Below are 12,519 nucleotides of genomic sequence, written 5' to 3'. Positions count from 1 at the left end.
CAGGCGCTGTCTCAGGGCGGCTGTCCTGTCTCCTCCCTGAGGGCAGCCACTCCGTGCTTCCTGATGATTTTCTGCCAGGAGCGCGTGATGCCTCTTGTGTGATATGGACTCACTGAATCCAAACAGTAATTGTATGAAAACCACTCTTACTTGTCCTCATATTAAAGATGAGAAACTGACCTGTTGTGTTTGTGAGATTTTTCAGGGTCACACTGTTGGTAAATAGCAGAGCTGGGATTCAGAGGTTTTGGAATTTCTAGAACTCTCCTCTCACTTGGGCTCTCTTCCTGGGCTTTCCACTCTGACTACACCATGCAGCTAGAAACCAGCACAGAACAGAGCTCGTGGTGTGGAGGCAGTGAAGTTCCTGTGGAAGGGAGTGAATTGCTCAGTAAGGCAGTCCTGAGGAGAAGGCGGGGAGAGAGAGCAACAGGAGTCAGGAGCAGCCAGTCAGCAGGGCGTGTCCTCAGCTTTCCCGCAGGAGGTGACTGCTTCCCTCAGATATGTGCATCACCAGTCTTTAACGAGTGGGTACAAATTAGTTATGCCTGTGACATCGAGACTAGCCATTTTCTCCAATTCATAATTCCTTTCTACCTTTTTCTCTTTGGCACCCTCCACAGCTTATAGGCTCTTAGTTCCTCAACAACTGCACCACAGAAGACTCTCAGAATTCCACCTTTTGACAGACATTTGTTAGAAAGTGATAGAACTGTTTCACCGTATAAAGTGAACAAATACCATTTTGTGATAGGTATTTGAAGACAAAATAAGGATTTAGGTTTTCAAAATAAAAACTCAAGAAATTTATCTTGATAACATTTAATAAATAAACCAAATAACAATTTTGATAAAATAGAGAAATATATCTTCTAAATTTTAATACAATGTAAACATACACATTTTTATATGAAAATATAAATATGATGAGATAAAATATTCCATTACCTAAATAAATAAAGAATAAATAAATAACATCAGGGAGGTCATCGCTTATGGATTGATACCCCTGCAGTTGATTTTTTTCTATCTACGTGCTTATTACTACGGACATATATTGGCTGAGTGACTTCAACAAATTTGGTGGTAAAGCAGAATTCAGAGTCTTCTGAAATGACCCAGGTGAGTTTCAAGGATGACGGGGCATCTTCATCAGAAAGAGTCATGTCAAGGCGAGCTCAGGTCTCATCCATCATTCTTAACCTTTCTTGCAAGCTGACTGATGAAGACAAGGATCTCATGATTCCACTCTGACAATTTCCCAGGCGCAGTCACTGTATTGCTTCTCTTCCAGGTAGACATGGATGCCCTGGAAGTACCTCTTCACGGCCAGGTGGGGCCATCCTTCCCAGGCAGAGTCTTCCTCTCCCATCACCTGCCCCAGGCAGGCGTCCAGGTCATCCAGCTGCTGATGGAGTCCAGTGCGGAGCTGCTCCAGGAGGGTGGTGTCCAGGCAGCAGAGACGTGCCCTGTGTGAAGAGGCTGAAGCTCTGCTGGAGCATCTCGTGGAGCACAGAGATGGCCTGGGCCTCCTGAGCTGGCCGCCCTCCCCATCTCCTGGGGGAAAGCGAAGTCTTTCTGTCTTGCAGACAGAAGCGAGGGGAGAGTCTCCTCATTTGGCCAGGAGCCTGAGGTTCTTCCTGCCAACCAGCACGTGGTTCTGAGACAGGTCACAGCCAGGGATCCTCCGGGCCATAGCTGACCAGCACCAGGGCCATGAGTAGAGAGAGCACGAAGGCCATGGGGAAGATGCGGCTGCTGCTGGCCTGGCTGAGATGGCGTCTGGTGGAACCTTGAGGTAGGTTCTCTGATGCCATGCTTTCTAAGCAAGGCCATTAAATAGGGAACATGGTAATTTTCATTTTCTAATACTTCTATGCACTTTTACTTCGTTTTTGGTTTTCTATTATGTATTCTCAAGACAGTCAAAGAAATGTTCTTCCTTCTAGACTATTAATTTTGCCTTTTCCTAGTGACTTCAGATGTGCCCATCCAAATGGATGTTTTTCAATCAAATGAGAAAGTCTTTCTCTTAAGTCAGAATTGATGGACATCTGTAATTACACATGTTATTGCCCTTTATCTCTCATGCACAAGCGTTGCTCTCCTCTCATCCATGAACGCATCTTTGGCTTGCTCTTAAACTCCATTTTTCCCTCTTAGGTTCCCTAGGAAGCAGGCTCTGTCTGCTCTATGGATTCCGTATATAAGGGATTTACCAGATCAGTCTGGCAGTTAAGCTCTTGGAAACAATGATGAGTTTTCTTTAGTGTTTGATTTAGAAAAGAGGCTGATTATTACCAGTCCTTGAAGTCCTCCCACATTTCTCTTCCTTCTAGAACAGGTTCCTGCAGATCCCTGCCCTTCAGGGAACCATGAGGGCAGGACTATTACAGACATCACCCTTCTTTCCACCATTTTCTTGCTGGAGACCTGTCGTCCTCCACAGACTGGGCCAATACCCCACCAGAATCCTGGTTCTTCTCAGGGAACATGGGTGAGGAGACTCTACATCCAGGATAATTGTATTTTCCCAGCAGCACCTCACTCACAAGGGAGAGATCACATGGAGCCACCCCATCCTCTGGAGTGAAAGAGTCCCCTTGTTCACCTGCTGGACTCTCTCCCTCCCTGAGGGCACGCTCACCACATCCTGTGGACTCGAAAACCTCCTTTCTGTGGAGGGCTTATTGACTGGTTGGGAAAATAAATTGTCTTCCCGAAATCCCAACCTCTCCCTGGAGTTTTTGTGTGAAGGACCCTAGTGCTCAGTGGTGACTCTTCTTCTCCTGACCCGTGTCCCCAGGTGCCTAAAGTGTCAGCAGTGCTCAGATGCTGAGGGCAAAAGTGTGTTTGTGCAAGTTAGTGGAGGACTTTCCAGCTGCAATTATTTTCCTTTTAGTAGATCAATAATATTGACTTTGCCAGGTATAGGTTTTATTATTCAACTCTCTTAAACTCTTCAACTCTTGTTCTGCTCAGAGTTTCTGAGGTGGAGGAAGGAGATTCAGTGATGGGGTTGTCTCTTATTGGAAGCTTATGTCTCAGAATCTAATGAGATTCGGTCATTGATTCAGGCAGTTGATTCTACTGGGGCATCTCTGTTCCTCTGTTTCTGTCTCCTCTGAGATTGCAGGGCAGTGAGATCCGGGGCACTAGATCAGAAGAAATAGCCTTCTTTCCTTTACTCGAGTGTAATTTTTCATTTAAACATTTTATATACACTTAGTGACTTATTGGACAATGTTGGTATTCCTGCCTCTGCTCTGGTTCTATTTCATGATGAGGTGAGAACAAGAAAGGGAAGTAAAGAAGCCAGAGAGGTTGCATCTCTTTCGCTTTCAAGACGTTAGATTTCTTTTTTGTTTCTCTTTGCAACTTTCCTAGAAAGTAAACTTCCACAGTTGTTTTGTGGGCAAGAAGAAAACAAGGGAAAGCCTCACTGTCCTGAGTATGAAGGAAGGGAAGGGCTTTTCCCCTGAGGTGATGATGTGTTATTCTGAGTTAGCAAACTGCAGTGCAGCACAGCTGGGGAGCAGGGGGGAAGGATGAGGCCAACATGAACAACAGGAAGGCTGGGACAGGGCTGCTTCTCACAGAAGCTCAATGAAGGCCAAGTCCTGGGTCAGCTGTCTGCCCTCAGCTTTGTAAGACCAGCTAGCTGATTTTCCTTTTCTTTAATCCACATGTCATCAGTATAAGCGGAGAAGGAAGAGAAACGGGCACACAGAACCCATTTGCTAGAACACGAACCCTTTCTGGCAGGGTTTAGGACATCAGCCTTGCCTAGCATCTGTGTAATTGATAAATCTATTTGGGTGATGAGACGATGCTTCAAAAAACTAGGATGACAGGGAATGAAATGATTCCAAAAGATCCTGATCTTAATCTGGGTAACAGTAAAATTATGATATTGAAAGTAATAGCTGAATTTTATTGATTGCTAAAATTAAAAGACGCTTGCTCCTTGGAAGGAAAGTTATGAGCAACCTAGATAGTATATTGAAAAGCAGAGACATGACTTTGTCAACAAGGTCTGTCTAGTCAAGGCTATGGTTTTTCCAGTAGTCATGTATGGATGTGAGAGTTGGAGTGTGAAGAAAGCTGAGCGCTGAAGAACTGATACTTTTGAACTGTGGTGTTGGAGAAGACTCTTGAGAGTCTCATGGCCTGCAAGGAGATCCAACCAGTCCATTCTAAAGGAGATCAGTCCTGGGTGTTCTTTGGAAGGAATGATGCTAAAGCTGAAACTCTAATACTTTGGCCAACTCATGCGAAGATTTGACTCATTGGAGAAGACTCTGATGCTGGGAGGGATGGGGGCAGGAAGAGAAGGGGATGACAGAAGATGAGATGGCTTGATGGCATCACTGACTCGATGGACATGAGTTTGAGTGAACTCCGGGAGTTGGTGATGGAAAGGGAGACCTGGAGTGCTGCAGTTCATTGGGTCGCAAAGAGTCGGACACGACTGAGCGACTGAACTGAGCTGAGCTGTACCCTAACAATCTCCCTCATATTCCAGTATGTGATAGGATCATATTGATGGGTTGGGTTTCTGCAGGTTTTTAAGAATTTTAAAAATACTTATTTTATGTCCTTATTTGACGGGGCCACGTCTTAGTTGAAGCATGCTGGATCTTGGATCTTCCTTGCTTCATCCAGGGTTTTTACTTGGGCCATGGGAACTCTGGCTTGCCACATGCAGGATCTAGTTCCCTGACCAGAGATCCCACTCAGGCTCCCTGCTGCGGGAGCATGGAGTCCTGGCCACTGGACCGTCAGGGAGTCTCAAGGGGTAGGGTTTCGATATATGAATTTGGGGAACACACACGCATTCAGCCTGTGACATGGTAATAAGAAGATACCAAGGTACTGTGTTTATGGCAAGGATTCCTTAGGATCTGTTTCACTTTTGGTATTTATTTGAGGAGAAAGAACACATTCCCTGATGCTACCCTCACTTTTTATGGCACATCCATCCTGGATTGTTTGCTCATTAAATGTTATAAATGTTACACTGTGAACCTAATTACCAAGGACCTACCAGGCTTCCCTGCTGGCTCAGATGGTAAAGAATCTGCCTGCAATGCAGGAGACCAGGGTTCAATCCCTGAGTCGGGAAGATCCCCTGGAGAAGGAAATGGTAACCCACTCCAGTATTCTTGCTTGGAGAATTCCATGGGCAGAGGAGCCTGACAGGCGACAGTTCACAGGGTCACCAAATGTCAGACTCGACTGAGCCACTAACACTTTCACCAGACAAATTCCCCAGACACTCAGTGTTCATCAAAAATGACAGTGACAACAGCTACAAATTCCTTAGCCTCTAAAGGGACTCACTTAATCCTTCCAACATAGTGAAATGAGTTAATATTCTCCTTTCCAAGAGCCCCCTGCTAAGACTTTATGTGAATGAACTAATCTAATAATGAAGGTCAGATTCCAAACTCCCTATCCACAGCATAAACACCTGAGCACACTGCATGTACTGAACTCTGACTTATTTCCCTCTTTTGCCTCTAACACAAGCTGTCCCTTTGTTGTTTCATACCTCAGTGTTACAAATCTCTTATTTCCATTAATGTCTCCCTCCAAATTCTCGATAAACTGAGCGATTTACAAAGTATCCTGATTATTTTGTATAAGAAGGAAACTGAAATTATCAAGTGGTAGTTATTACTCAGAGTCTAACTGTGCTTGACAAAATTAATAATTCTAATAACTATAAAAGAATCGCATTTAACTGTCCAAGATGACTCATAGATTGTTAAGTGATCCTCACCGTAAAATTGAGATACATGATGGACAAGATCCTTGAGAGTGATGACCCCTGCTCAGATTGGATTACAAACGATTCAGTGAATCCTCTGTAGAAAACTCCAAGCTGATGGTACTTGTGGCTATAGGTAAAGCATACTTAATGCTACCAAATTACATGAATATGGGAAATGACTGGAAGAATAGAAGACGACGTCCGGACAGAAATCTGCCTGATACTGTGACCCTCCAGTGGGAAGGAAGACTTGGGGACAAGACTGAGACTTAAAGGCACCCCAAGAGAAAAAGAAAATTATTTCATTCACTATTAATATAAAGGTAAATTTCTCCTGTAATGTTAATTGTCTGAAAAATCTTTTAAAATATATACATCTTAAACTCACATCAAGTTGAAATATTTTCCTTATGCTGCAACAGTACTTGTAAGTTGCTGGCTTTAATGGAAGCAAAATCATCAGAACTGTTTTCAAAATTGCTACTTCGTATATACCTCTCTTCACTGAGGGAATGCCATATTTGACAAATTATGACCCAGTCAGTTCAGTTCAGTTCAGGTCAGTTGCTCAGTTGTGTCTGACTCTTTGCGACCCCATGAATTGCAGCACTCCAGGCCTCCCTGTCCATCACCAACTCCCGGAGTTCACTCAAACTCAGGTCCGTCGAGTCAGTGATGCCATCCAGCCATCTTATCCTCTATCGTCCCCTTCTCCTTCTGCCCCCAATCCCTCCCAGCATCAGAGTCTTTTCCAATGAGTCAGCTCTTCCCATGAGGTGGCCAAGGTACTAGAGCATTTAGCATCATTCCTTCCAAAGAACACCCAGGACTGATCTCCTTTAGAATGGACTGGTTGGATCTCCTTGCAGTCCATGGGACTCTCAAGAGTCTTCTCCAACACCACAGTTCAAAATAATCAATTCTCTAGCACTCAGGTTTGTTCACAGTCCAGCTCTCACATCCATACATGACAACTGGAAAAACCATAGCCTTGACTAGACGGACCTTTGTTGGCAAAGCAATGTCTCTGCTTTTGAATATGCCATCTAGGTTGGTCATAACTTTCCTTCCGAGGAGTAAGCATCTTTTAATTTCATGGCTGCAATCACCATCTGCAGTGATTTTGGAGCCCAAAAATGTAAAGTCTAACACTCTTTCCACTAGTTTCCCCATCTATTTCCCATGAAGTGATGTGACCAGATGCCATGATCTTCGTTTTCTGAATGTTGAGTTTTAAGCCAACTTTTTCACTCTCCTCTTTCACTTTAATCAAGAGGCTTTTTAGTTCCTCTTCACTTTCTGCCATAAGGGTGGTGTCATCTGCATATCTGAGGTTATTGATATTTCTCTCAAAGAACAAATCTCAACTAACAAATTCCTTTTTCCTCTCATGTCTTTTCATCAGGAATCATCTATTAAACGTCCATTTTTTTATGTAGTCAGTTTTTCATTGGAGAGTTTCATTAACTTTTTTGAAATGTCAAATCATATGGATTAGTGGCTTAAACACATGCAATCAAAATGCTTTTGATTTCAGCATAATGTGTGCTCAGTAGGTACCAGTGGGGAAATAGGCAGTTGGGGATATGATTCCAGCATGCATCCTCGAAAGGCATCACCATCAAGACAGATTTTTAAAGCCCTGAAAACTAGAGCAGGTCATGACCTAGTTCATGAGTTTGACTGGAAAACAGTTCTGGGCCCTGAACACAGGAAAACTCCAAGTGTCTTTGTCACAAATGAAACTCAGACTGGATACCAACCAGATGGCAGGAGTGCGGTCTGAGTGTGGAGCCTGGGATCTGCTTGAGGACATTGCAATCTGTGTGTTTCTAGCTGGAGATCACGGAGTTTGAACAAAAATGAACTATGAACTCCTTGGCTATTTCAAGTCCTGAAAGATGAATCTGTGAAAGTGCTGCACTCAATATGCCAGCAAATTGGGAAAACTCAGCAGTGGGCACGGGACTGAAAAGGTCAGTTTTCATTCCAATCCCAAAGAAAGGCAATGCCAAAGAATGTTCAGACTACCAAACAGTTTTACTCATCTCACACGCTAGTGAAGTAATACTCAAAATTCTCCAATCCAGGCTTCAACAATATGTGAACTGTGAACTTCCTGATGTTCAAGCTGGTTTTAGAAAAGGCAGAGGAACCAGAGATCAAATTGCCAACATCCGCTGGATCATCGAAAAAGCAAGAGAATTCCAGAAAAACATCTATTTCTGTTTTATTGACTATGCCAAAGCCTTTGTGGATCACAATAAACTGTGGAAAATACTGAGAGAAATTGGAATACCAGACCACCTGACCTGCCTCTTGAGAAATCTGTATGCAGGGCAGGAAGCAACAGTTAGAACTGGACATGGAACAAGAGACTGGTTCCAAATAGGAAAAGGAGTACGTCAAGGCTCTATGTATATTGTCACCCTTCTTATTTAACTTATATGCAGAGTTTCATCATGAGAAATGCTGGACTGGAAGAAACACAAGCTGGAATCAAGATTGCCAGGAGAAATATCAATAACCTCAGGTATGCATGACACCACCCTTATGGCAGAAAGTGAAGAGGAACTAAAAAGCCTCTTGATGAAAGTGAAAGAGGAGAGTGAAAACGTTGGCTTAAAGCTCAATATTCAGAAAACGAAGATCATGGCATCCAGTCCCATCACTTCATGGGAAATAGATGGGGAAACAGTGGAAACAGTGTCAGACTTTATTTTTTTGGGCTCCAAAATCACTGCAGATGGTGACTGCAACCATGAAATTAAAAGACACTTACTCCTTGGAAGGAAAGTTATGACCAACCTAGATAGCATATTCAAAAGCGGAGACATTACTTTGCCGACTAAGGTCCATCTAGTCAAGGCTATGGTTTTTCCTGTGGTCATGTATGGATGTGAAAGTTGGACTGTGAAGAAGGCTGAGCACCAAAAATTTGATGCTTTTGAACTGTGGTATTAGAGAAGACTCTTGAGAGTCCCTTGGACTGCAGGAGATCCAACCAGTCCATTCTGAAGGAGATCAGCCCTGGGATTTCTTTGGAAGGAAAGACGCTAAAGTGAAACTCCAGTACTTTGGCCACCTCATGTGAAGGGGTGACTCATTGGAAAAGACTCTGATGCTGGGAGGGTTTGGGGGCAGGTGGAGAAGGGGACGACAGAGGATGAGATGGCTGGATGACATCAATGACTCGATGGAAGTGAGTCTGTGTGAACTCTGGGATTTGGTGATGGACAGGGAGGCCTGGCATGCTGCTATTCATGGGGTCGCAGAGAGTCAGACATGACTGAGCGACTGAACTAAACTGAACTGAACTTACCTGCGTAAAGTGACAATGCAAGAGCAGAGGGTTCATTGCCTATGGATCAGAAATTCACAGAAGAAACCTGCATTTCCAGTGGATATGACAGAGAAAGGCTGTCACCTCCTCTAGCATCCTGGTCTTAAAATGAAAGTCTCAACTCCACAGCTCTTCTCAGCTCTACTCTGGGATGCTGGGGCTCCAGTTGTTTTCAGTACATTTCTCCTTTGCCTGCAGATTGCTTTTCTTTCAGAGTTCTCCGAACCGATTCCAAGAGATGGACGAGAAGGCTGGAGTATGACTGATGACAACCACCATCAATTAGGAAAAGGAAAACTAATGGTTGCTGCTAGATGCTCTGTGTCACCAGTCAGATTGGCAAAAACTAAAAAGGATGATAAGATCCTGTTTTGGTCAATGTGTGAGAACATATAGGGACTTATATGGTCTTGAATATAGATTAATGTACCATTGTTATCATGGACAGCTGGCAGTAGGCATGTGCAAGGTTTATGTGTTTTGACCAATAATATTGACTTCATGGCCCCTTGTTCAGAGAAAGACTCTCGCTTCCGTTATAAGACACCTGCATACACTTGTAGCAGTCTCTCCTCTAAAGGCACTAATTTCTGAGAAGGACCGACTCTAGGAGGTGACACTGCCAGCACTTAGGGACTGAAGTCTTTATGGAAAACAACGAGGATCAAACCCAGGCCAGCCCAGGGCTGGAGAGCAGAACCTCACACTGCATGGCCCTTGCTCTTTTCTTCCTGCCTCTGCCTTGCTGCTGAAAGACGGAAACCCAACAGAGAGTTGATTAGGTGATTTTAGAAATGTCTTCAAGAAGTAGTAGAGTAGTTCTCACACTAAAGAAGCAAGAAACATGATTAAGGAGTAATGTGTGTGATTTTCTGCATTCATATGAGATCTCTATGATTTCCCTATTATTCATTTTTATGATAGATCAACTAATCCTTCTTTCTCAAAGAATTTCTGTGACTTCCTAAGAATACTTCTAGAAGTCTGAAACACAGAAATTGGAATTGTCTTCAGCATTGAGCACAGGAGAGTTCCCACACTGAATATCCTGTGAAACTAGCCCCCAAGTTAACTATTGTTACCAAAGACCTACCATATTTCCAGTGTTGCCTTTCAGTCACTGCCTCAGGCCAGCTGACCAGTCTGCTCCCTGTGGGCAGCTACTCTGGGACTCTCACTGTCCTGATTATTTGTGCCAAGCACACTTTTTTGCTTCTTGTAATATGGACTTATTGATCCAAACAGTACTCCTATGAAAAACTACTGTTATTTTCCCCATATTTGAGAAGAAGATCAAGATAGAATGCGTGCCTACATGCATGCTAAGTTGGTTCAGACAGGTCCAGCTCCTGTGACCCATGGACTGTGGCCCACCAGGCTCCTCTGTCCATGGGATTTTCAAGAAAGAATACTGGAGTGGGTTGCCATATCCATCTCCTTAGTGTTTGTGATATTTTGCAGGGTCACACTGCTGTTAAATAGCAGAGCTGCATTCAAAGGTTTTGAAACTTCTAGAACTCTCCTTTCACTTGTGCTCTCTTCCAGTGATTTCCACTCAGAGAAACTTTGAAGCCAGAAACCATCACAGAACAGAGCTCCTGTGTTGGAGGCAGTGAAAATGTAGTGTAAGGGAGTGGATTGTTCAGTAAAGCAGGACCGAGGAGAAGGCGGGAGGAAGAGTAACAGGAGTCAGGCTCAGCCAGACAGCACCACATGTTCGCAGCTTCCCTGGAGGAGGGGAGTCCTCCCCCCACATACTGACACCAACCATTCTCTGTTGATTGGGTATAAACTAGTCATACTTGTGGCTTCAGGACTACTCATCTACCACCGTTTCAGAGACTCCTTTCTACCTGTTTCTTTTGGGTGGAGGGGGCTGCACTGCACAGCTTGCAGGATCTTAGTTCCCTGACCAGGTATCCATGGCACCTGAGTGTCTCACACTGGAAGCATGGAGTCCATTCCACTGGACTGCCAGGGATCCAGAAATTCTACCTTTTGACAATCATTTCCTGAAAGGTGATACAACTATTCTGTAGTATAAATGGACAAATGCTATTCTATGATAGGTTTATGTAGACCAAATATGTATTTAGATCTTCATAATGAAAACAGTAATTACTTTCATACGAAATTAATAAATAAAACAAATTAGAAGATTAAGGAAATGAACATGTTTTCTAAATTTTATTACAATGCAGACAAACATTTTTACATGAAGATATATATATGATGAGATAAAATAAATACATAAATAAACATAAATAACATCATGGCAGTCATCCCTTATGCACTGATCCCTGTGCAGTTGAATACTTTTTATTATCTACTTGCTTATTGCTACTGAGAAAGTACTATTGATTGAATTCAGGAAACATGGTGGCTAAAGCAGAAATCAGAGTCTTCTAAAATGACTTCAGAGGAGCGTACAAGGGTGATGTGGCATCTTAGTCACTGAGAGTCATATCAAGATGAGTTTAGGTCTCCATCCATCACTCTTAACCTTTCTTACAAGCTGGCTGATGAAGACAAGGATCTCATGATTTCCACTCTGACGGTTTCCCAGGCACAGTCGCTGTATTCCTTCTCTTGCAGGTAGACATGGATGCCCTGGAAGTACCTCTTCACAGCCAGGGTGGGGCCCGTCCATCCCAGGGCAGAGTCTTCCTCTCCCATCACCTGCCCCAGGCAGGCGTCCAAGTCGTCCAGCTGCTGATGGAGTCCAGTGCGCAGCTGCTCCAGGAGGGTGGTGTCCCAGGCAGCAGAGGCGCGTTCTGTGTGGAAGAGGTTGAAGCTCTTCTGGAGCATCTCATGGAGCACAGAGAGGGCCTGGGCCTCCTGGAGCTGGCCGCCCTCCACCATCTCCTGGGGGAAAGCGAAGTCTTTTCTGTCTTGCAGACAAAAGCGAGGGGAGATTCTCCTCATTTGGCCCAGGAGCCGGAGGTTCTTCCTGCCAAACAGCACGTGGTTCTGAGACAGGTCACAGCCCAGGGATCCTCCCGGGCCGTAGCTGACCAGCACCAGGGCCATGAGTAGAGAGAGCACGAAGGCCATGGGGAAGATGCGGCTGCTGCTGGGCTGGCTGAGATGGCGTCTGGTGGAACCTTGAGGTTCTCTGATGCCATGCTTTCTAAGCGAGGCGTTTAAATAGTGAACATGGTAAATTTCATTTTCTAATTGTTTTAATACACTTTCACTTCCTTTTTTGATTTTCATTTATGTATTCACAATATGATCAAAGAAAGTGTCATCAGTTTAAAGTATTAATTTTAACTATTTCCCAATAATTTCAAATGTACCCATCCGATTGTATATGTCAATTAAATGAGAATATTTTTATTATTCATCACTTTTATTTACACTGTTCAGCACTTTTCTGCTCAGAGTTTCAGAGCTGGAG

General features: G+C 43.9%; 1 protein-coding gene across 1 annotated transcript; it reads right to left on the bottom strand.

Annotated features, from left to right (window-relative positions):
- Positions 1-11,389: 11,389 nt before the first annotated feature.
- On the bottom strand, positions 11,390-12,249 carry LOC108634918 (interferon omega-1-like). The gene has a single exon (XM_018045246.1). It carries the CDS (start codon positions 12,171-12,173, stop codon positions 11,628-11,630), a length of 546 nt encoding a protein of 181 aa, XP_017900735.1. The 5' UTR covers positions 12,174-12,249; the 3' UTR covers positions 11,390-11,627.
- Between the last annotated feature and the right edge of the window lie 270 nt (positions 12,250-12,519).

This window comes from Capra hircus, unplaced genomic scaffold, assembly GCF_001704415.2.
Source record: "Capra hircus breed San Clemente unplaced genomic scaffold, ASM170441v1, whole genome shotgun sequence".
NCBI classification, from domain to species: Eukaryota; Metazoa; Chordata; class Mammalia; order Artiodactyla; family Bovidae; genus Capra; species Capra hircus.
This window is presented reverse-complemented; position numbering and strand designations above follow the sequence as displayed.

Coding starts and splice junctions, on each gene's coding strand:
- LOC108634918 (XM_018045246.1), bottom strand. CDS start 12,173: ATGGCCTTCGTGCTCTCTCTACTCATGGCCCTGGTGCTGGTCAGCTAC.